The 20823-nt window shown below is 42.5% G+C and overlaps 1 protein-coding gene across 1 annotated transcript in view; it reads left to right on the top strand.

Moving 5' to 3' along the window:
* SRPK1 (SRSF protein kinase 1) overlaps positions 1–18157 on the top strand; it is a 47014-nt gene extending 28857 nt beyond the window's left edge. The window contains exons 4-16 of the mRNA XM_056867649.1: positions 3306–3414; positions 3676–3763; positions 4650–4737; positions 5561–5667; positions 6529–6694; positions 9237–9262; positions 9798–10011; positions 10614–11048; positions 13061–13161; positions 14316–14423; positions 15832–15901; positions 16952–17044; positions 17965–18157. Of these exons, the coding sequence (XP_056723627.1) occupies positions 3306–3414; positions 3676–3763; positions 4650–4737; positions 5561–5667; positions 6529–6694; positions 9237–9262; positions 9798–10011; positions 10614–11048; positions 13061–13161; positions 14316–14423; positions 15832–15901; positions 16952–17044; positions 17965–18149 (1790 nt within the window). The 3' untranslated portion in view covers positions 18150–18157. The remainder of the gene's footprint in view (positions 1–3305; positions 3415–3675; positions 3764–4649; positions 4738–5560; positions 5668–6528; positions 6695–9236; positions 9263–9797; positions 10012–10613; positions 11049–13060; positions 13162–14315; positions 14424–15831; positions 15902–16951; positions 17045–17964) is intronic.
* The last annotated feature ends 2666 nt before the right edge of the window (positions 18158–20823 follow it).

Genomic DNA, 20823 nt, shown 5'->3' with positions numbered 1-20823 from the left:
AGTCTTTAAGTTTTCAGCAAGGAGGTTGAACCTGCATGTGGAACATGGAAAAACAGTGGAGGAAAAGAACAAAAGTTTCAGACTATTGTACTGAGACTCCTGAGCTACAGGGAAACTAAGAAATTGTCAGCCCATCTGTGCTTCTTGCCAGGGGATTGAGTTAAACTCCCAGAGTAGACCTATCCTGCTCATGGCAGAACAAATGAAAGAATACCGTATATACTCGCGTATAAGCCGAGTTTTTCAGCCAAAAAAAAGGGCTGAAAAAGCCGAACTCGGCTTATACGCGGGTCAATACGGTAGAGGGGGAAGGAGGGAGGAGGGAGGGGGGAACTTACCTCCATCACCGCCGCCGCCGGGCCCAGGCTCCTTCCTCTGGCCGGGAGGGGCCTGCCTGCGCAGGCAGGATGCCCCCGCCGGCCACGTCGCCGCTGGCTGTGCGCCTGGCCGCCTCCCTCTGGCCGGGAGGGGCCTTACGAAGGCCCCTGCCGGCCGCGGCGCCGCCGGCCGCGCGCCTGGCCGCCTCCCTCTGGCCGGGAGGGGCCTTGCGAAGGCCCCCGCCGGCCGCGCCGCCACCGGCCGCGCGCCTGGCCGCCTCCCTCTGGCCGGGAGGGGCCTGCCTGCGCAGGCAGGAGGCCCCCGCCGGCCGCGCCACCGCCGACCACGCGCCTGGGCGCCTTCCTCCGGCCGGCAGGGGCCTCCTGCCAGCCCAGGAAGGCCGCACCGCCGCCGATTCGCCGCCTCTTCAGGTAAGTAGGGGGTTCAGGGGCTCTTCCCCCTCCCCCCCTTGGATGGCACTGGGGTCGGGGTGGGTTGGGGTGGGTTGGGAGGGCCCGGAGGCCGGCGGGAGGGCGACCTGGGGCAGGGGCCCTGCGCTCTAAAATGGCGGCCGCCATTTTAGAGCGCAGCATTGCCGGTAAAGGGAATTTCTTATTGACCCTCGGCTTATACGCGGGTCAATAAGAAATTCCCTTTTCTGGCCTCAAATTTGGGGGGTCGGCTTATACTCGTGTCGGCTTATACCCGAGTATATATGGTAGTCAGAAATGCCCAGAACAGGGCATTATAAATAAAACCCTGCTTGAGAGAATGAAGAAAGACTTGTGCAAAAGTTCACCGTAGGAGAACAGAAGTGGTGGAATATATAGCTGAAATCATGTTTGTGGAAATGGGCTGTTGGCCTTAAGAGATCTCTTGTCCCAGAGAATGGAGTGGAGGCAGACAAAGTTGCAATTTTTCCTTATTTGCTTTATGGTCTTTCTCAGTGAGTGTAATAAAGAGAATTAGAGAATCTTGTTTACAGGAATCTAAAGAATTAGAACACGACAACAAATCACCAGCATACTGGACCAAAACAGAAGAGGAGGGAAACAAATATTGGGAATTGGGGTGGAATGGAATAGAGAAAAGGCAGAACAGAGATCCACGTTGAGGCAGCAAAACTGGGAGGGGTGAAGTTGAGGACTATAATTTCTGTTCAGCATTTTCTGTTCAGGATATCAATAAGAATTCCTGTTAAAGTTTGTAAAGTTGCATCATAATCGGTATCTCCTGGTTTCTCTTTCCCCCCTCTGGATTGCTTCTTTAGGCCTATTAGCTTTAACTGGTTTTTTTTTCTTTTTCTAAACTGGTCATCAGCCAATGTGAGCCTGTGGAGTTAATTATAAGATAGAATGAAAATTTTCTTGGTATTTATTAGGCTCCTCATTTTCTTCGGGAAATCTTTTCCGAGAGCACGTAGCTCACATCTGGACCTGCTGTATGTGATCTGTTGGAAGATTTCGTTCATATTCCATTTCCAGGGTTTTGGTTTCACATTTCAGGGCAAATATACATTTAGGTTATTTCAGTAAAGATTGTACCTTTAAAAGTACCATTTGGTCATAAACATTTAACCTCCTCAGGACTTAAAGATCTTATCTCAGACAAACTGGAAGGAGAGGAGCCTGAGCCAGGTCAATAGTCACTTAATTACTGTTTCTAGTGTAGCTGGAGGCAAGAGGGGCGAGTGGAACATTGGGCATCATAGGTGATTCAGACAATGGTGGATGTTTATGCTCCCCCAATTTAGCTTCAAGGTCCTTGGTTTGTTTTTGCAATTCTTCTTGGATATTGGTGTGGCCAGCCACAAGGGATTTGGAATGCCATTGTTCACCCTCATCCTCCCACTAATACCAGGCACCCAGTTGATGAGGGTGAGTAGACTAATATTTCCCTGAGGCGTTGAAATCGAATTGAAAGGGACCTTCCAGGGGAAAATGGAGATTTATAACCATCCCATTCTCCAATGCTAAGGCCCATACTTATTTTGCATGTATTGGCCTGGGGTTCCCTCAGAGGGAACTTTTAGACTGACTTGAACCCATACCAGCACCAGACTAGAACCAGAAAGGGAAAGGGATTTAAGGAAAATTAATTCAAAGGTAAAACACGGAGTCAGTCACTGTTGGTAGCCACTACCAGAACCAAGAACAAGAGAAGAATTCAGCAACAGACCAGATCACAAAGGGGCTTGATCGATTTAGCTCTTCTAATCCCTGCCCTCTGTGAAAGAGGCCTTCCCCCTAGCTAGAAGTAGTCTCCCACTATGCATACTGGAATGGCCAGTTGCCTCAGAGGTTGCAAACAAGTTGGAGCTGTGTTGCTAAATCCTAAACTTGTCACCAATTTGTCGAAGAAAGGCACTAAAAGAATTTCCAGAGCTGTTGAATTATTTATTGTACGATCGCAGGAGACCGCGAAAGCAAAATCTCAGAAAAGTTAAGTCTTCTTCTTCTTTCTACAGCCAGTCTGCAGAAAAGAGCAGAATACTCTAAGGCTATTATGTCTGCAGCAGTGGATAAAGGAAATTTGCTTGTTAATCCATTTTTTTATTATCTGAAAAGCTTATTTAGGTTTCTTTGCACAATACCCAAAATGAAGATATTGTGATTCTGCCAGTAGCAATTTATTGTAAAACTGGTTTGAGCTCAAAGCTAAGAAAAATACAGGGGCATACCTATGAGTACCAGAATATCAGTACTCTGTGTGTGTGTGTGTGTGTGTGTGTGAAGTGCCGTCAAGTCGCAGCCGACTTATGGCGACCCCTTTTTGGGGTTTTCATGGCAAGAGACTAACAGAGGTGGTTTGCCAGTGCCTTCCTCTGCACAGCAACCCTGGCATTCCTTGGTGGTCTCCCATCCAAATACTAACCAGGGCTGACCCTGCTTAGCTTCTGAGATCTGATGAGATCAGGCTAGCCTGAGCCATCCAGGTCAGGGCTATCAGTACTGTACCCTAACCTAATAACTCTTTTTTGTTTCCAGGGGGCTACCATCTTGTCAAAATAGGAGATCTGTTCAATGGAAGATACCATGTCATTCGAAAGTTGGGATGGGGACACTTCTCTACAGTATGGTTATCTTGGGATATCCAGTAAGTTTTCATGCCTTCTATAAATAGAATGATGGTAATGTATGGCCAGATTGTACACTGCAGTTTGATCCTTATTGTTTCTTGTATCTATACATTCAGTTTCTTTCAGTTAATTTTTGCACAGTGTTTATAAACCACTATTTTGTTCAGGGGTGATCCAGAACCTGCTTCTGTTGTTACTGGCAATTACTCTGATACTTAGCTGTTAGTACTATCCTATTATTGGAGGAAATTTTTGCACTAAATTTCTTGTCCATTTAGGGGGAAGAGGTTTGTGGCAATGAAGGTTGTAAAAAGTGCTGAACACTATACAGAAACAGCACTGGATGAAATTAAGCTGCTGAAATCTGTGAGTAAAGTACAAGCAGATGGTTATGCATCTTTACACTGTATATCCTTTTAAAATATTAAGAAATGGCTCTGCCAAATCTGTTATTCCATGGTGGATATGAAGGATGGTCTGCTGATGGTAGGCACGTTATAGCTGTTACTTTGCAAAGGGTAAATTCCACTTCTTAGTTTCCAGAGCATATTAAGAGCTGGCAGGCTACTGCAGTCCTTGAATGTAGGTGATTCCTTTCAGGTTTGATCCTGCTTTGCAAATCACTAACCAAGGGTGTCTTGTTAGGTTAGTTGGTAATCTTTACTTTCATATATCCAATAATATGTTTTTAAATAAGAAGAGTTGGTTTTTAAATGCCGACTTTCTCTACCACTTAAGGACAAATCAAACCGGCTTACAATCACCTTCCCTTCCCCTCCCCACAACAGACACCCTGTGAGGCAGATGGGGCTGAGAGAGCTGTAAGAGAGCTGTGACTAGCCCAAGGTCATCCAGATGGCTTCATGTGTAGGAGTTGGGAAACTAACCCCGTTCACCAGATTAGCATCTGCTGCTCATGTGGAGGAGTGGGGAATGAAACCCGGTTCTCCAGATTAGAGTCCACCACTCCAAACCACTGCTCTTAACCGCTGGCTTAACTATACACCCACTGGCTCTAAACTAAAGCAGGGAAAACAGAAAAACAAGATGAATCAGCATTCATATGGTTTCTGTGGCATTACAGCTTAAGTATAAGAATGAATGAAAAAATATGTTTTTCATGGGGAAAGTAAAACTATATTATTTTGAACATATAAATTTGACTGCTGTGCAGTAGTTATTATTTGATTGTTAAATTTCTTAAAATAGATTGTAATCAGTTTATTGTTTGATTTCTTTTTCTTCTACGTAGATCCGGGACAGTGACCCAGATGACCCAAACAGAGAGAGGGTGGTTCAGCTATTAGATGATTTCAAAATCTCAGGAGTGAATGGTTCCCGTATCCTTTTCATACAACAGGCCACAAGGGCAGAGCTTTTAAATATAAAAGCATACACAGTTGACAGTGTAATTGCAATGAGAGATGAAAATTAGTCCCTGTAGTCTATTTATGATCCACAACAAATCTGTAATAAAAACCTGCCATTTCTCTTGGGGCTTTGGTTGTCTGCAGGGAATAAGATCATAACTTTGTCACTGTGTACAAAATACATTCTGTTGTTCTTGAGGGTGATGGTTAGAAAGAATGTTGATCCTTCATGTATATGACACTGTGATCTTCCATCTAAATGTAACATTTAGTAAAATTTAGAATAAAGCATAAACCACTGCACAATGAGGGATTCTGGTCCTGTGTGAAATATAGTTTTCCACAATATGTTATGATATGTTTCAATTTCCTTTAGTCATATTAGCACAAAACAATCCACAAGAAGTGCTACTATTTACTTGTGGGCGGCAAGATATCTGTGAAAAAAAATGGTGCTTTGTTTGGTTTTCCACAAACCATGTATTTGGCTGAAATGGTTCTGCTCTGGGTTCACCTGTGCTGCCACGTGAGGTTTCCCTTATCACAGTGTGGCTAGAATTTCTGGTGGAAGTGGGTAGGGCTATTAATACATGGAATAATTACACCTGTACTTACCTGATGTAATGCTGTTGCACATCAGCATTGGTTGGGCTACAGAAATCTACATTCAGAAAGTCTGGAATAGAAGGGTATGTGTAAGGGTAAATGCCATTTTATTTTGTAGTGACTGTATTTTGAGCGAACTTTTCAGATTCTAGGCATCTTAGAACATTCCCCCTTGACTCACTTACAGATATTTGTATGGTGTTTGAGGTTTTAGGGCATCATCTCCTGAAATGGATCATCAAATCAAATTATCAGGGGCTTCCGCTGCTTTGTGTAAAAAGAATAATTCATCAGGTATGTTCCTCTTACTATCTGACTACACTCGGGTTAATTATGACAAAACATGCTGTCAGGTGTAAGAAGCTACTTAAATCAGACAGACATTTGGCTTTGGGTTTTGATATGTGTGGTGTTCAGTTAGTTTGGTGTTTGTGCAGCTAGAGATGCTTCCTCTCTTGGCAGTTAACTTCATATTACCAAATTGAATAAACCTAATTTTTCACCATGCTTATTATCCATTTGGGGAGATTGTCGCTCTGAAATCCCAAGAAAGAAGACACAGCCTCCTTTAAACAATGTTTAAGATAAATAGTTGTCTTGACTTCAGCTGAAGCAGTTTGAGAGCCTTATTCGTGCCTTGTAGCACCAGTCTCTTGCATCTTTATCCTGTACTTCCTCTAAGGAGCTTTGGACAGTGCATAAGGTTCTCCTCTTCATTTTATCCTAACCTGCTTGCAGGGTTTTTGTGAGATTGAGAGAGAATGACTAGCCCAAGTTCACATGGGGAGCTTTGTTGCGAGGGGGGATCTGAGTTGTAGGTTATTAAAGAAAAGGAGAAAATAAGTTGGGGGATGGGGTGGTGGGAGGTCTCAGGTAAAGAAATAGTTCTAAATGGAGTGGGAGTCATTGCTTATGCAACAGCAAGTTGAAGATCAAATGAAGGGGGAACCCTTTTACCGTGGTTTCCATAGTAACACAAGCTGCTTATTGGTAGTTTCATAAATGAGCCTTGGGTTGATTGCTACATTTCAGTTGAGGACTATTGTCACATGCACATAACTACTTAATTCAGGTACTTTTCAGTATTTTTAGGTTACAATGCTGAATTTTCAGACCATTTAAATGCCAGTTGTCTTTGTGTTTTGCTCTTTGCAGGTTTTGCAGGGACTGGATTATTTGCATTCAAAATGTAGGATTATCCATACTGATATTAAACCAGAAAACATCTTGCTGTGTGTTAATGACCAGTACATCCGCAGGCTGGCTGCAGAGGCAACAGAGTGGCAGAGATCTGGAGCCCCTCCTCCTTCTGGCTCTGCAGGTGCTTTTTTTTTTCCCTCTTCGGATTTTCCCAAAATAATCAGTTAGGTTATAATGAGTACAAACTGCCTAGATCAGTCTGAGTGTCTGTGTTTAACTTGTTTCTAATGCTATCTGTATGTTTCCCCAAGAAGCTAGTGAGCAGAATATAAAGCATCACTTGATGCATTTTTTAGTATTCCTTTAGATTTCAGTTCAAGTGAAGAAAAAACAGCTTATTAGAAATGCTAAACATTTTGCACGAAAGAATTAGGAGCACCAGTTAGGAGGGCTTTGTAATGCAGTGAATCTTGGAATATACTCTGTATAACCTTAACAAATTTACTCTGGCTTTCATGGGCCAAGGCCCACTCTGTCATGTGCATGAAATGTTAACCCTGAGGCTATGCATCTAAGGGGACTTTCCCCACAAAAGCTTATGCTTTTGCTTATGCTTTTGTTAACTGCCGCAGACTGACTCAGTTACCTCTCTGGAATTGGTAAATCATACCCTGTAGGCTCTAGAAAGGACACGTATTATCTCTAGCACATGTTCTATATGGGTATAGAATTAATTAGATAAGTGGTTTTAAAGTGCAATCCTGTGCAGAGTTACTTCAATCTAATCCTGTTGATGTCAGTGAGTTTAGCGTAGAGTAACTCTGCAAAGGATTACTCTAATAAGTTATAAATTGGACTCAACAGATGGCAACCCCTAAATTAATGAATGTTAATGAGGTATTACAACAATAGATAATATATGTTGAGTTCTATAGTGGCTAGCTTCCCTGCACAATTTTTGTACAGACCAAATTCTGTACACATTTTTATTCAATCTCCATTTGTTTTTTTAAATATTTTTGTTGTATTTGTTTCTTTAAAAAAACTGAAAAAAGAACAAGGGGGGAACTTAAAATCTAGCAACTAAATAAGATTTTTTTTAAAGAAAAAAGGGGGGATATCTATATATGAAGTAAAAACAATGTAACAACAGTGGTGGCGGATCTACACAAACGGTTTCCAAATATCTAAAATCAATCCATTTGCAATTGCCATCTATATGTCATACGTTCAAATATTGATAGAGTTCTAAGGTCTTCAATCCATTGAGTCTTTTAGCTGTAGTAAGGGCACAGATGGTCCATTTCCATTGACCATTCATTGGTTAGCCTCCAAGGTTAACCCAAAGCTTATGTTTAAGGGATGTGTCCTGTGAGTTAGAACATCAGCAATAGACACTTTACTCAGTCCTTTGCTAAAGAGTCGTTGTGGTGTCCAGTGTATCCTAAACATAATTTTTTGCTGACTAAGTCCCAAGATCCATGGAGAGAGCAGGTGTAAACTTTAAAGCCATATCTCATTGCTTCGGCAAAATAGGGCAATCTAGCTCATTCCATTCATTCGTGAGACTGTGCATATCATTTTTATTAATCAACTTCAAATGTTTATAAACAAATACTGTATGTTTCGTTTTCTGCCTTGATTCAATTAGAGCTTCCAGGAGCAAACGATTGTGACAATGCCACAGGGCCATATTTAGATACAACAAATGTAAATATTGCCATTCTGCAGAAGGTGACAAGTCGTACTGAGATCTCAGCTGTGTGGCTGAACCTTCCAAAACCTTTTGCCCATATAAATATGGGTTGCTACTTAAGGATAGCAATCTTGAATCATCAACTTTGAATAATCCCAGTTGTTAAGCCCTGACAAACTTAATGCTCAGTCAACTTTTCTGTGACAGGAGACTATGCCTCTTCTTTGAAAGCAGAAGAGTTAAGTGGTCGTAGGACTGATAACATAATTGCAGTTCTGTATAAAAATCTGACATTGATGTGATGTGCTCTCTCTGCTTATGTGAGAAGAACAACATTTAGTGTTCAGCAGCTTTTTATGTTCCTAATGTGGCTGTCTACTCCCTAATTGCTCTGAGGGCTTTGACAGTGAACTGGATGGAATTTTTTGTCAGCTTGATAAGGCAACTTCTTCCATAACCTAGAATTTTATTGTTGGCAGTCTGCTACTTCTACTGCAGGCCTTGATAAATTTTCTTTGGCTCTAGGAAACCAGCCCAAAACAGTCCCAGGATCACTTTTTTTAGCCTTCATAATTTTGTATTTTCATGACCTAGTTCACCACAAAAAGCTAACTTCTAATCTTAAACCTGACTTCTCCCCAATTTATCATAATTTCATTATTAATTTTAAAAGTTCCTCTTAATTGAATATTGGAGCCAGTATAGAAAGCAGCTGGTTAAGAAATGAATTCCTCTACCACTACTGAATGGAGTGAATTTAACATATAAAACAAGCAATGACGTGTACGTGCATTCTTCTATAATACATCAAATAATCTGATAGGAAATGATAAATAAGCTTTGCTCCTCTACTGAGGGTCACAAAGATACACTACAGTAAAATCACTGCTGAAAATAATAGGTGCCATAATTAAATTTCTGGGTGCCTTGGCAACCCTGTGCCTGGGATTTGCCAAGCCCTGTTCTACAGCATTATTGCAGTATAGACTACAAAATACACTAATTGTGTTTCTGTCTTCTTTCACAGTGAGTACAGCACCAGTACCAAAACCAGTAAGTGTGGGGATTTATCTCTTTAGAGTTGAATTAACTCTTTGCATTTATATGTATATAATCTTTGCATAATAGAACAGTTTGGTAACATTGAAGGCCTCCTGTTAAAACTGGAGGGGGGAACCTACCATAATTTCTGAACATATTTAGGTTAGTTGCAATATGAGTGTAGTTTCCTTCCTTTCTGTTAATGGTCTGCCTTTCTTTGCTACAGTAATACTGAGACTAGTCAGGTTGTTTTCTGACCACTACAGTGGCAGGAATTTTTGCTGATTAGATATTTGGTTACCCAGTGCATGAACAAGTTTGTTCATGCATCTACACTGCTCATGTCACAAAATTATTAACTGGTTTGCAATGCTTGAAGGACTAGAGAAGGGTTGCTGGCTGATTGATCTTCTTTATGGGGATCTTTGTTCCTCCTATTTAAAGACCTTTTCCAGAAATTCTGCAGCAATGCCTGCTGAATTATTTGTTGCTGTAGTAGATTGTAGTAGATGCCTGAGAGGTGCTGTATTTTGCAATTGCCATACAGGCTGACAAAATGTCCAAAAATAAGAAAAAGAAATTGAAAAAAAAGCAGAAACGACAAGCGGAGCTGCTGGAGAAACGCATCCAAGAAATTGAGGAAATGGAGAAGGAAGGAAGCCCTCTGCAAGTGCAGTCGGAAGAGCAGCAAGAGATTCCAAGACCACTTGAATTACTCTTAAAAGAGAGCCCCCCAGATGAAGGGCTGCCAGGGAAGACAGGTATTAGTCTCTCAGAAAATGTGCAGATTTGGATGTCCATCTTTTCAAGCTGACAAGATTTTACAAATAGAATTAATAGAAATCTCCAAAAGGTGGAATACAACAAACCTGAGTATTCTGTATTTCATTTAACATGATTATAAGAACTAGCTGGTCCCCAGTTCAGCATTTTCTCAGCAGTCTTAATGGAGGCCTAAGCTTAGGCCACTGTCAGCAAGTTTCAAGAACATTTCTAGTCCCAGGGTACTGATTGCACTGATACATTCAATTATCACTGACTAAAATATGATTGGGTTAGTATTCCACCCATGGCTAGACTTGGGGGAGGGGCAGTGGCTCAGTGGTAGAGCATCTGCTGGGCACGCAGAAGGTCCCAGGTTCAATCCCTGGCATCGCCAGTCAAAAAGACTAGGCAAGTAGGTGATATGAAAGACCTCTGCCTGAGACCCTGGAGAGCTGCTGCCGGTCTGAGTAGACAATACTGAATTTAATGGACCAAGGGTCTGATTCAGTATAAGACAGCTTCATGTATATTCATGTGTGTGACTTCCATCACCCTATAAGCATTCTGACCTGTTTTTTTCCCCTCTCCCCTTCTCCAGATGCTATCTCACTTGTATCTGAGCAAACTATCTTAATGGAGGGAGTTGTTGAAAAATGTGTAGCCGAAATCAATTGCAATGGTGTAGTACAAATGAATGCCTTCTCAGACTCCAACAACCAAGTGTCAGTGCGATGTGAGGAGGACCTTCATAATGCCAACGACTGCAGCAGTCCCTCTCAGGAGAAGGAGGAGGAGGAGAGCTGTACTTACAGCCAAAGTAATGGTGGCCCGGAGAACCGGATACAGGAAGCAATCTCAGATTCATGTGTACCCTTAATTTCAGAGGTTCTGGATTCAGTGGTATGCCAGGCAACTTCAAGAGAAGACCAGTATTTCAATGAGCAGCAGATCAGCAACTTGCAAGAGAGCATCAGGGCAGAAATACCTTCAGAGGATGAGAATGAGAACAGTGGAACATCTGAGAGCGGCAAAGGTACTACTTTGGGGGCTCTGTGTAAGAACTGGATCTTCAAATCTTGAGGACAATTATGCTGTAGAAAACTGTAACAATAATAATGGGTTGGATTCATTGCCTTCAGTTTGCAAGGCTTCTCACATAACAAAAGAGAGACATTGAATCCAACTAGGGTTGCCAACCTCCAAGTGGTGGCTGGAGATCTCCCACTATTACAACTGATCGCCAGGTGACAGAGATCAGTTGCCCTGGAGAAAATGGCCGCTTTGGCAATTGGACTCTGTGGCATTGAAGTCCCTCCCCTCTTCAAACCCTGCCCTCCTCAGGCTCCACCCCCAAAATCTACAGGCATTTCCCGGAGCTGGCAACCCTAGATCCAATCCAATTTTTAAATGTAGAACTTTCCCCAAGTATTCAAAATGAACTCAGTAGTCCTTCAGTAGTCCTTCCAACATCTGTATAAGGCAGGTTCATATTAATTCCCCCGCCCCCAAAAAGCAGAAGCTGATTGAATGATGTTGGCTTGTCTAAGGCACCTCAAGCAAGTTCAAAGCTGAGATGAGATTTGGCAGAGGGTGACTTGACTTGCTAACCTGTGTCCTACTTTATTCATCAGTGAGATCTTTCCTATTATAAGTTTCCAAGGTTCTAAACAAATATAACTTCAGTTTTCTCCTTATGGGGTCCTGCACTGTAACAAAACTGTAGATAATGTAAGGGACAGTAACTGACATCTCGTCAACTCCCATGAGCGGCCAAGCTCCTTTCTTCCTTGTTCCCCTCTAGACTTGAAGCAGCTTGGCAGGAGGGAGAGAGGAAGGCAGGAGTGTGAACCCTCACAGCCTTTTGACTTTCCACTTAATGGAGCTACGGCAGATGAATTTCCTCTTGATAGTGCACCCAGCTTCAATCTAGCTTTTTGTGTAGCTTTGGAATGCAGAGGTGGGAGGGAGCCAGGCAGACCAGACCATAGCAGTAAGGGGGTGGCTTTTCTTCTGGCATGCTCTAGTCTCTCCCTTCCCCTACCCCTGTGTATTTAAGGTATTAAGGAATGGATGGATAAGAGGTGCCGGGGGTGGGTGGGAGATACGTTAACACTAGAACTTACTAGCCAGCCACTTAGTATAAGGCACAGGGCTTTGCCCTTTATTCTAAGCACCCTCCACCAGCAAAACTAATATTGCAGTTCAGATTTTTAAATGATATTGTTGTATACCTTGTAATCTGACATCAACAGGTAATCTCTGATGGACTACAAAGTGTAAAACTGACTGACATTATGTCTTCCTTTGTCAGTTGCTAATTAGCCAAGTCAGAGGCTAATTGTCTAGTTGCTAATTAGCCTGGTGCTATTTTAATTATGATCACTGTTGATCATGGGCATATGTGTCTCCATTCTTCTGTTTTCCTTCAGAAACTAATCTGTTCTTATTTGAAATATCTGCATTCAGAGAGCAAGATGCTTGACTGAATGTAAGCTTGATGCTGGAAGAAAATATTTAAAATTCGTAAGTTTTCCTTGAGTTTTAAAAGTGCCCGCTGCACATCAAGGGAAACTACTGTTTTAAGAAACTAAAGAGGAAATCCTTAAAAGGTACCCAGAAGTGGATTTTGACAAATCCTAATGTGTTTTGAGATTTGTTTTGTTGATCAAGGAGCAGGTTTATTGTAAAGGCTGTGCAAGAAAATTTGAACTTCTTAAACTAAACTTTTCTTTTATAGTCTTTACAATAAACATGACCCTTGGTAACAATCTTGGAAATGTGTTGGTACTTATTGAGGTTTTCCTCCTCCCATTTTTTCTCCCTTCATTGTTTGGAGAATCACAGTTGGAAACATTTTGGATTCATGGCTGTAGTGTAATATTTTTGGATGCTATGTGGTGGATTTTGGATGTATATTAATGCTTTACTACTATACCTAAGGGACTGACTACTATACCTAAGGCAAGGGCTGCTTTTTAGGATTTGTAGGGTGGATGGTGGCTGTGCCCATGTGTCATTAACCACCCATTATGCATCTTCATTTAGGAAAATCTGCAGCTGGGAATTTTCTTCTCAATCCTCTTGAGCCTAGCAATGCTGATAAGATCAAAGTGAAGATAGCCGACCTAGGCAATGCTTGCTGGGTGGTAAGTTTAAAATCCTTTCCATGCTGTGCGGCACAAGATGCAAATCCCACTTTAATTAGCTGGAGTGAATATAGGCACCATTTAAGTGTGTAAGCTCAGGCCCACTAGTACCCTTGCCGAAATATTACCACTAATTCTCAGCTTAGTCTTTGGAACAGTTCAGAGCTTTTGAAACGGGCTTTTTTGTGACATTTTTGTTCTGCCCTTGGGGCAGGGTGTTGTACATCGCTTTGTTATCCCCTGATTTATTCTCACAATTTGTGAGATAGCTTGGGGCCAGTAAACTGTGAGGGCAGAACAGGGATCAGAGCCTGGGTATCTAGTTCTACTCCAGTGTTCTGTTAGATTGCATTAGTTTGTTCTCTTCTACTAGGCTTATTTTAAAGGGCAGCTTTCCTCTCATTTGTGGTTCCATGTTGGTTCTCCTTTTATCGATAATTATTTTTCTAAATCTATTCTTTATTGTTCTGCTTTTGTGCAGCTATGGGTGCAATTCAGTTTAGCTGACGGCCTATGTAAAACTGTAAATGGGCTGGGAATTGAGCATGTTGGAATGCCTTTTCCCATCTGAATCATTTTTGGGGAGAGATGGATGAGACCCTGTGCCTCCTTTTGGGTGAGATGTAATTAATGCAGTCCTGTGCAGAATTATTGCCACCTAAGGTAAAATGAGTACCCAGCTTGCTGGGGATAAAGGGAAATGACTGGGGAAGGCACTGGAAAACCACCCCATAAACAAAGTCTGCCTAGTAAATGTCGGGATGTGACGTCACCCCATGGGTCAGGAATGACCTGGTGCTTGCACAGAGGACTACCTTTACCTTTAAGCCCATTGATTTCAATGAGTTTTGGCTGAAGTAGCTGTGCATAGGATTGCTCAGTAAATCCGGTAAGTGTAGAGAGAGCAGGCTGTAATGCTGTCACAACTTTAGAGTTCACTCAAGTCTAGGAGACCAGTTTGTCTATATTATTTTATAATGATATATTGCAAAGTATATAAATACTATCATTTGTTTGTCAAAGCATGAGTTTTCGAACTAGGGTGCGAAGACTAGAAAGCCATTGTGCCATGTATGTTTTTCAGTAGGTGGCTTTTACTGTTCATGGAATCTTGCTTGCTCTCGAGTTTAACTCAACATCCTTTTCTTCTGCAGCATAAACACTTCACTGAGGACATCCAGACACGGCAGTACCGCTCCTTAGAAGTACTGATCGGAGCAGGCTATAGCACCCCAGCGGATATTTGGAGCACAGCCTGTATGGTAAATTCAGCCAAGTTGCCTGAATTATAATTACTCTCGGTTTCAAAATTGTCTGGGAATTTCTATTCCTCTGTAGTAGACCTAAAAAAAATAATTAAATGATGGTTTGGACTTATGTATTAATATATCTAAAGTAATGAACTTTTAATGGGCCGGTACACAGTATATTTTGAGTTTTGCTAAAACAAGGACAACAAAGTAACTCCTAATGAGGCCTCTGCTTTCCGGGTATCGGGCCATGGTTGGGGACCCTTTAAGAGCAAGACAATGGAGTGCAGACCAGACTGACTGTTGGCAGACCCTGTGAACCAACAGGAATTGGTTCCCTGGCCATTGACAGTTTTCTGATCACTTGCATTTTCAGTATTGAGATGATACTTAAATCCATTGGCTCAGATGGTAACTAACTGTCCATAAGCTAAGGCTGTAATGGCCAACGTGGTGGTTTGGAGTAGTAGACTCTAATCTGGATAACCAGATTTGATTCCCCACTCCTCCACATGAGCGGCGGAGGCTAATCTGGTGAACTGAATTTGTTTTCCCACTCCTACACATGAAGCCAGTTGGGTGACCTTGGGCTAGTCACAGCTGTCTTATAGCTCTCTCAGCCCAACCTACCTCACAGAGTGTCTGTTGTGGGGAGGAGAAGGGAAGGTGATTGTAAGCCGATATGATTCTCCCTTAAGTGGTAGAGAAAGTTAGCATATCAAAACCAACTTTTCTTCTTCTTTTCACTTTGTAACCTCAAAACATAACAATGTTATCTCTAGAACCGCCTTTGAAGATCTTTCAGTACTGTCCACCAGTGCTGACAGCCACTGATCACCTGGGAATGGGAGGGGCTTTCAGAGCACATTACATCTGTGATGCACCATTTACCCTGGCTAGCTAAGAAGTTAAAAACACAGAGTGTCCGTTACAGCCTCTGTGGCAAGCCCAACTTTAGTCTCTTGGGGGGGTGATCCTTGCATAGTACTTCAACAGCAAGGGCATATAAAGAGAGGCATTCTTGCCGCAGGATCCCCAGCTTTGGCACGCATGAACACAGAAAGCCCAAATCTATAGATCTAAGGGATACAGGATGCTTTCATTTATTCAGGCAAGTGCTAATGGCTTTTAGGTACTTATTAAAAAATATATGGCTTTGATCCTGCGGAACGAGTGTAAGGATGCATGTAAACCTGGTTCCTTCCCCTGCCCAAGACGTCCGATACACTGATGCAAGAAGCTGTAGGACTTTCATAGACAGGAAGTCACGCATCTTAGGAGGCTGCACTGAGAAATGGGAACCAGGCTTCCACTGCCCCTGCACCGGAAGAACTTCTGCTCATGAAGAGGACAGGGAAGGTGATTTCACCAGACTCCCAAGTAGTAGTGCCTGAAAGTGTCTGATTCTATTTTTCCCCAGGCCTTTGAACTGGCTACAGGTGATTACCTCTTTGAGCCTCATTCTGGTGAAGACTACTCACGGGATGAAGGTGAGTGCCATTACAAAAGGGTTAGGGTTTTTTGGGGCCCGTCATTCTCATGGGGGGAAAATTGTTTTCATTTGCCTAATTAGGTTTCCTGAATGCTTTGAGGTATCATATAGCGGGTTTGTGAGTTAAAAGATATTTTCATACCATTTGTGTTGCCTCTCAGAGCAGTTAGAGAGATTGGGCTCCACATGATGTGAGGCGTATCCACTCTAGTTTTCCTTTAGTCTTTATGAAAAACATAGGTCTATGTTCCAACACAGAGTTTGATGTGCTTTAAACACTGTTGATTATGCCCATATTTTTAGACCACCTTTGCCTTCCAGGCAGCTTTTGGGATATTAAATATTGAAAGAAGCTCCATGGATCTAAGCTAAACCTCCCAATTGTTCTGGTGCTGTTAAGGCATTATTATAGAGAATAAAAATAATACTAACACACTACTTGGTAGTAGTGTTTTCTGCATGAATTGAGTTGATTCACTCTGACAGGTTAAATTTCCATAGTGCCTGGTTTGCACATGCGTATATTTTTGTGTATTTCTATTAAAATCGTTCACAGAGTGAAACCAGTAAATAATACCAGTTAAAATACTATCAGTAAAATATAGGAACACTATGAAAATCATGCCACATAACACGCTGACAGATTCTTGAGAACCATGCTTCAACAGGTCCAGTGATAAAAGCTCCCAGTATCAGAGAGGCTAAATCTTTTTTGTGGCATTGCTTTGTAGAGCAGCAGGTTCTTGAATTCAGAGTACAGGTTGGGGAGCTGTGCAAACAGAACAGAAAATTCCATCTTCCCTCCCACTGCAGTCTAGTGAGTGATGCAAAATGTTGCTTCTAGGGGGGCATGAAATCTTCAGGAACAGCATGGAGGGCAAAGTGGGAAGGGGAAACTGGCAAAGGTTGGCCAGCCCTCCTTCCATTTGTGAAGACAAAGTTTGGATACAGCCCAAGATTTCCAACAACTGTGTATCAAATCCAAGTTCTCAAAGTGACCTTGGGCCATGGGTTCATTGCTTCTCTCTCTTTCTGTTGGGGCACGCAGACCACATTGCATTGATCATAGAACTTCTGGGGAAAATACCTCGCAAACTGATTGTGGCTGGAAAATACTCCAAGGAGTTTTTCACCAAAAAAGGTATGTCTGTGTTGTCTGAGGCTGAAAATCTGAGGGCTCCAATACAGAGGTTTGCTTGGCGCTATCTAGTTCTTTGCTATTGAAAAGAGAGTTCCTTTCTACTTTTCTAATATATCTGATCAAAGGCTTCTGGGACACCCATTAGTGGTTGAGGTCCTTGGTAGTAATTTTGGTTCGAAGAAAAATCTGAACACATAAACCGAGTTTTACATTTTATTACGATGAACCAAAATCACACCATTTTTATTTACTCCTGTGTTTAATTGATTGAAAGCAAATTCAGATGAGCCTTAACCTTTCAGTGCCCTCGGGAGTTTAAAGTAGCAGCATGTAAGGAGGAGCTAGAGGAGCCAGCGTGGTGTAGTGTTTCTGAGCGGTGGACTCTAATCTGGTGAATCGGGTTGGTTTCCTCAATCCTACACATGAAGCCAGCTGGGTGACCTTGGGCTAGTCACAGTTGTCGCCATACTGTCTCAGCCCCACCTACCTCACAAGGTTTCTATTGAGGGGAGAGGAAGGGAAGGAGATTGTAAGCCGGTTTGATTCTCCCTTAAAAAAGGTAGAGAAAGTCGGCATATAAAAACCAACTCTTCTTCATGATCAAAAGAGGTGATTTCGCTTCGTGTGGATTTTTCACCTCCAAATCACAATTGAGAACAGCTTGAGGTCCTGAATTAGTCCAATTACATCCAGACTAGGAGTGCTGAGCTATAAAGTTCTATCTGGAAATACTAAAATTTGAGTTTAAACAGATGCTCTGGATAAAGTCTCCTTAAGCAAGCAGCTGTGGGGGGGGGGCTCTTTTTTTCTGTTGAGCAACATCAGTGAATAAAACTGCCCTGATGCCCCTGCAGTCTACGTGGTTAACCTTCCTGCTCATGTCAATGACACCCTGCTCGATTTCCTGTCTTTGCTTCTAGGTGACTTGAAGCACATCACCAAACTGAAGCCCTGGGGTCTCCTTGAAGTTCTCGTGGAGAAATATGAGTGGTCCCAAGACGAGGCAGCTGCTTTCACAGACTTCTTATTACCCATGCTGGAGCTGAATCCTGAGAAGAGAGCTACAGCGGCGCAGTGTCTCCGGCACCCTTGGCTCAGCTCTTAAAACGCTCCAGCCTGACACCAGGGCCCTCTAAGTTGGGGTTTGCAGCATAATATATACACACCTAGATGGCCCCCAAGTCAATTGTTTCCTTGTTGATTTTCAGAGCGAAGCTTCTCCTCGGGGGCTTTTGAGATTTTAGATACACCTTTAACTGTTCATGTGAGCTTGTGCACTTGGCTCCGCCAGGACCGTTGTCAGCCAGTGGGCATCCAATTTGTTGTGCTGTGGTTGGGGTTTGCCAAAGAGTTTTTACAGAAATGTGAAATTACCCCCTGACTCTTCTTTGCTCAAGTACCTTACCCTGAAAGTGTGGGGGAAATCTCCATTGGGACACACTCCGTTAAGTATATTGCAGTCATCCCAAGGGGGATGTGAAGAGCTGTGAATCCCTCCTTAGCTCACTGACTCCGGGAGTCATTTTCCTAGTGCACATCCAGTTGCTGACAGTAAGAGGAGAAGTAGCAAATGGCACCAAGATGGTAGCTCCGTGTGGAGCACTGAACTCTAAATTCTCTACTCATTCCTTAGGTGTCTGATCTGCTGCTTGGGTAATCTTTTTCCCACCTTTCCCCCGGACTTACCGTTTCTCTAGTTTTAGCCCTTGAATCTTTTGGAAACAGCCTGATGAAATAGATTTTAGTACCGCAGTTTTTGTTCAACAGTATTCTGGAAAGTTTCCGAGTCCAGTAATGTAAGCTGCTGTCCCTTGCTGCAGCATGTGAACTCGAAATACATTTTGCAAGGGAGACGAAAGCAACAGCAACTGGTGGAAGCAACAGTCTATATGAGACAGGCCTCAGCATTTGTTGCCTGTAGAGTTGCAGCCAGATTTCCCCCCCCCCCCCCCCCCCGTGTTCTATGCCATACTTCCTGGGGCAGAACGTGGCCGACCAGCCATGTATTTTGGGTCAATAGGTGCTGGATGATTATATGGGTTTCTGTCACCCAAACAAAGCCACAAGAGAAGGGGAGTTAACCAGCATCTGGCAGGCCACTCTTTATGCAGGTCTGCCTTATGCCTTTCATAGCACTAGGTCAGCTTTGCGTAAAATTGTATTTTCAGTAGAGAGCTGTTAGTTTTCTTAGAATAACAAAATATATCTTTAACCCTTCCAACCGTAAGTGTAAAAAGGAATTGAGGGCTGCCTTTCCAGCAGTGCTTGTATGCCGAGACTTTCCGCCACAACATCTCTCAAGACTGTTGCTGGCCCTGTTGAGTTGTCTGAGTTGCTGGACTCTCAACTCTACCTTTCTGAATAGAGTTCCTTTTCGTCGGTATGAAACCAGGGCAAATAATGCAGGGGATGGAGTAATTTCTGTCTTCCTCCTTAAAGACAAAAGTGTCAAATTTTGTTTTTCATTTTTTCAGAATCAATGCGAACCTGGTTGCTCAGCAAGATATAAATGTAAATGTTTAAACTCCTAGGGAAAGGGGTTAGCTGACACTGACTCTTGTTGGTTTTTAAAAAAAATAAAGTCAAAGGTATGTAATACTTGGTAGTTTTACAATGAGCATCTCTTAGGCTTCCCCCTGCTATTAAAAATCTCCTTCCTGCTGCTCTAATGTAAGGTTTGGGATAAGTTGGTAGTTCCAGCGGCCCTTCCAGACTATGGACCAAATAGGCCTTTGAGATTGTGAAAATTCTCCATGGCTATAAACTGTTGGAGGCCTGAGGCATGCTGGTGCTGTGCCAGGCAGTCCACTGCAAAAGCTGCCAGCAGTGTGACGCTGCTGTTTTTTGTGTGTTTTGGAATCCCAATTTATGGTAACCTTATTTCCCCCCCCCTTTTAAAAAAATCTGGTTCTGTTTTGTTTACTAGCCTACCCCCGTTTCCAGTCTGGCCATGCTGTCGTTTGATGCCTGACTAGGCCTTTAGTGGAATCTGCGCTGCATGTCTATTTAAGAAATCTGAAGAAAAGTTCTCTATGCACAATCTTAAGGTGAAAAGGAAAAAAAAGTTCAAAGTGTAATGATTCTCCTGTTATATGGAGTGTCTTCCTCACCTCCAAAAGCACTTCTGTGCCTATCTATAGAGAGATTTAAGATGGGACTAGAATGTATAATACATACTTTCTGTTTGATTACTGTGAAGACTTGCTGGCAGGGAGAATTGAATTTCTGGTGTCAACACAACCTTGTTTGCTTCAACATCTTGGCTACCCAAATGGAGCAAAAAGCTCGTCATGGGCGGTGGGGGGGGATCTGTATCTCTTGGTTCAAATATAAGTTCCCCTCCACAGAAGAAGGCTGCTGCTGCCTTTGATACAGTACAAGGGCAGTTCAGGTTAATACAAGAGAACTTGTCAAGATTGCCTAAGTATTTTGTGCTCACATCAGGTTCACTCAACTTCCAAATTGCCATAAAGTGCTCACTAACAGATTTGTACTTGTTTTGTTGGCCTAAAACCTGAAGGAAAAAATACATTTTTATTCTTTCTATTGTGTGCATCGTCTTTTTTTTCCTTTGTAAATGCAGCACAATAAACTAATTATTAAATAAATCCATAGGCACTTTTTGATACACAGTCTATGTTCATCCATAGGTTTTATATAGTAGTGCCTCTTATGGGCTGAGGGGATAGCAAGCAGTTCAGATTAAATATGAGAGAGGGGATAACGTGATATAATTATCCTGTTGGCAGGGAAGAAGCAGCTATCGTACCATTGCATTA

The sequence above is a fragment of the Euleptes europaea genome, chromosome 2, assembly GCF_029931775.1.
Source record: "Euleptes europaea isolate rEulEur1 chromosome 2, rEulEur1.hap1, whole genome shotgun sequence".
NCBI classification, from domain to species: domain Eukaryota; kingdom Metazoa; phylum Chordata; class Lepidosauria; order Squamata; family Sphaerodactylidae; genus Euleptes; species Euleptes europaea.
This window is presented reverse-complemented; position numbering and strand designations above follow the sequence as displayed.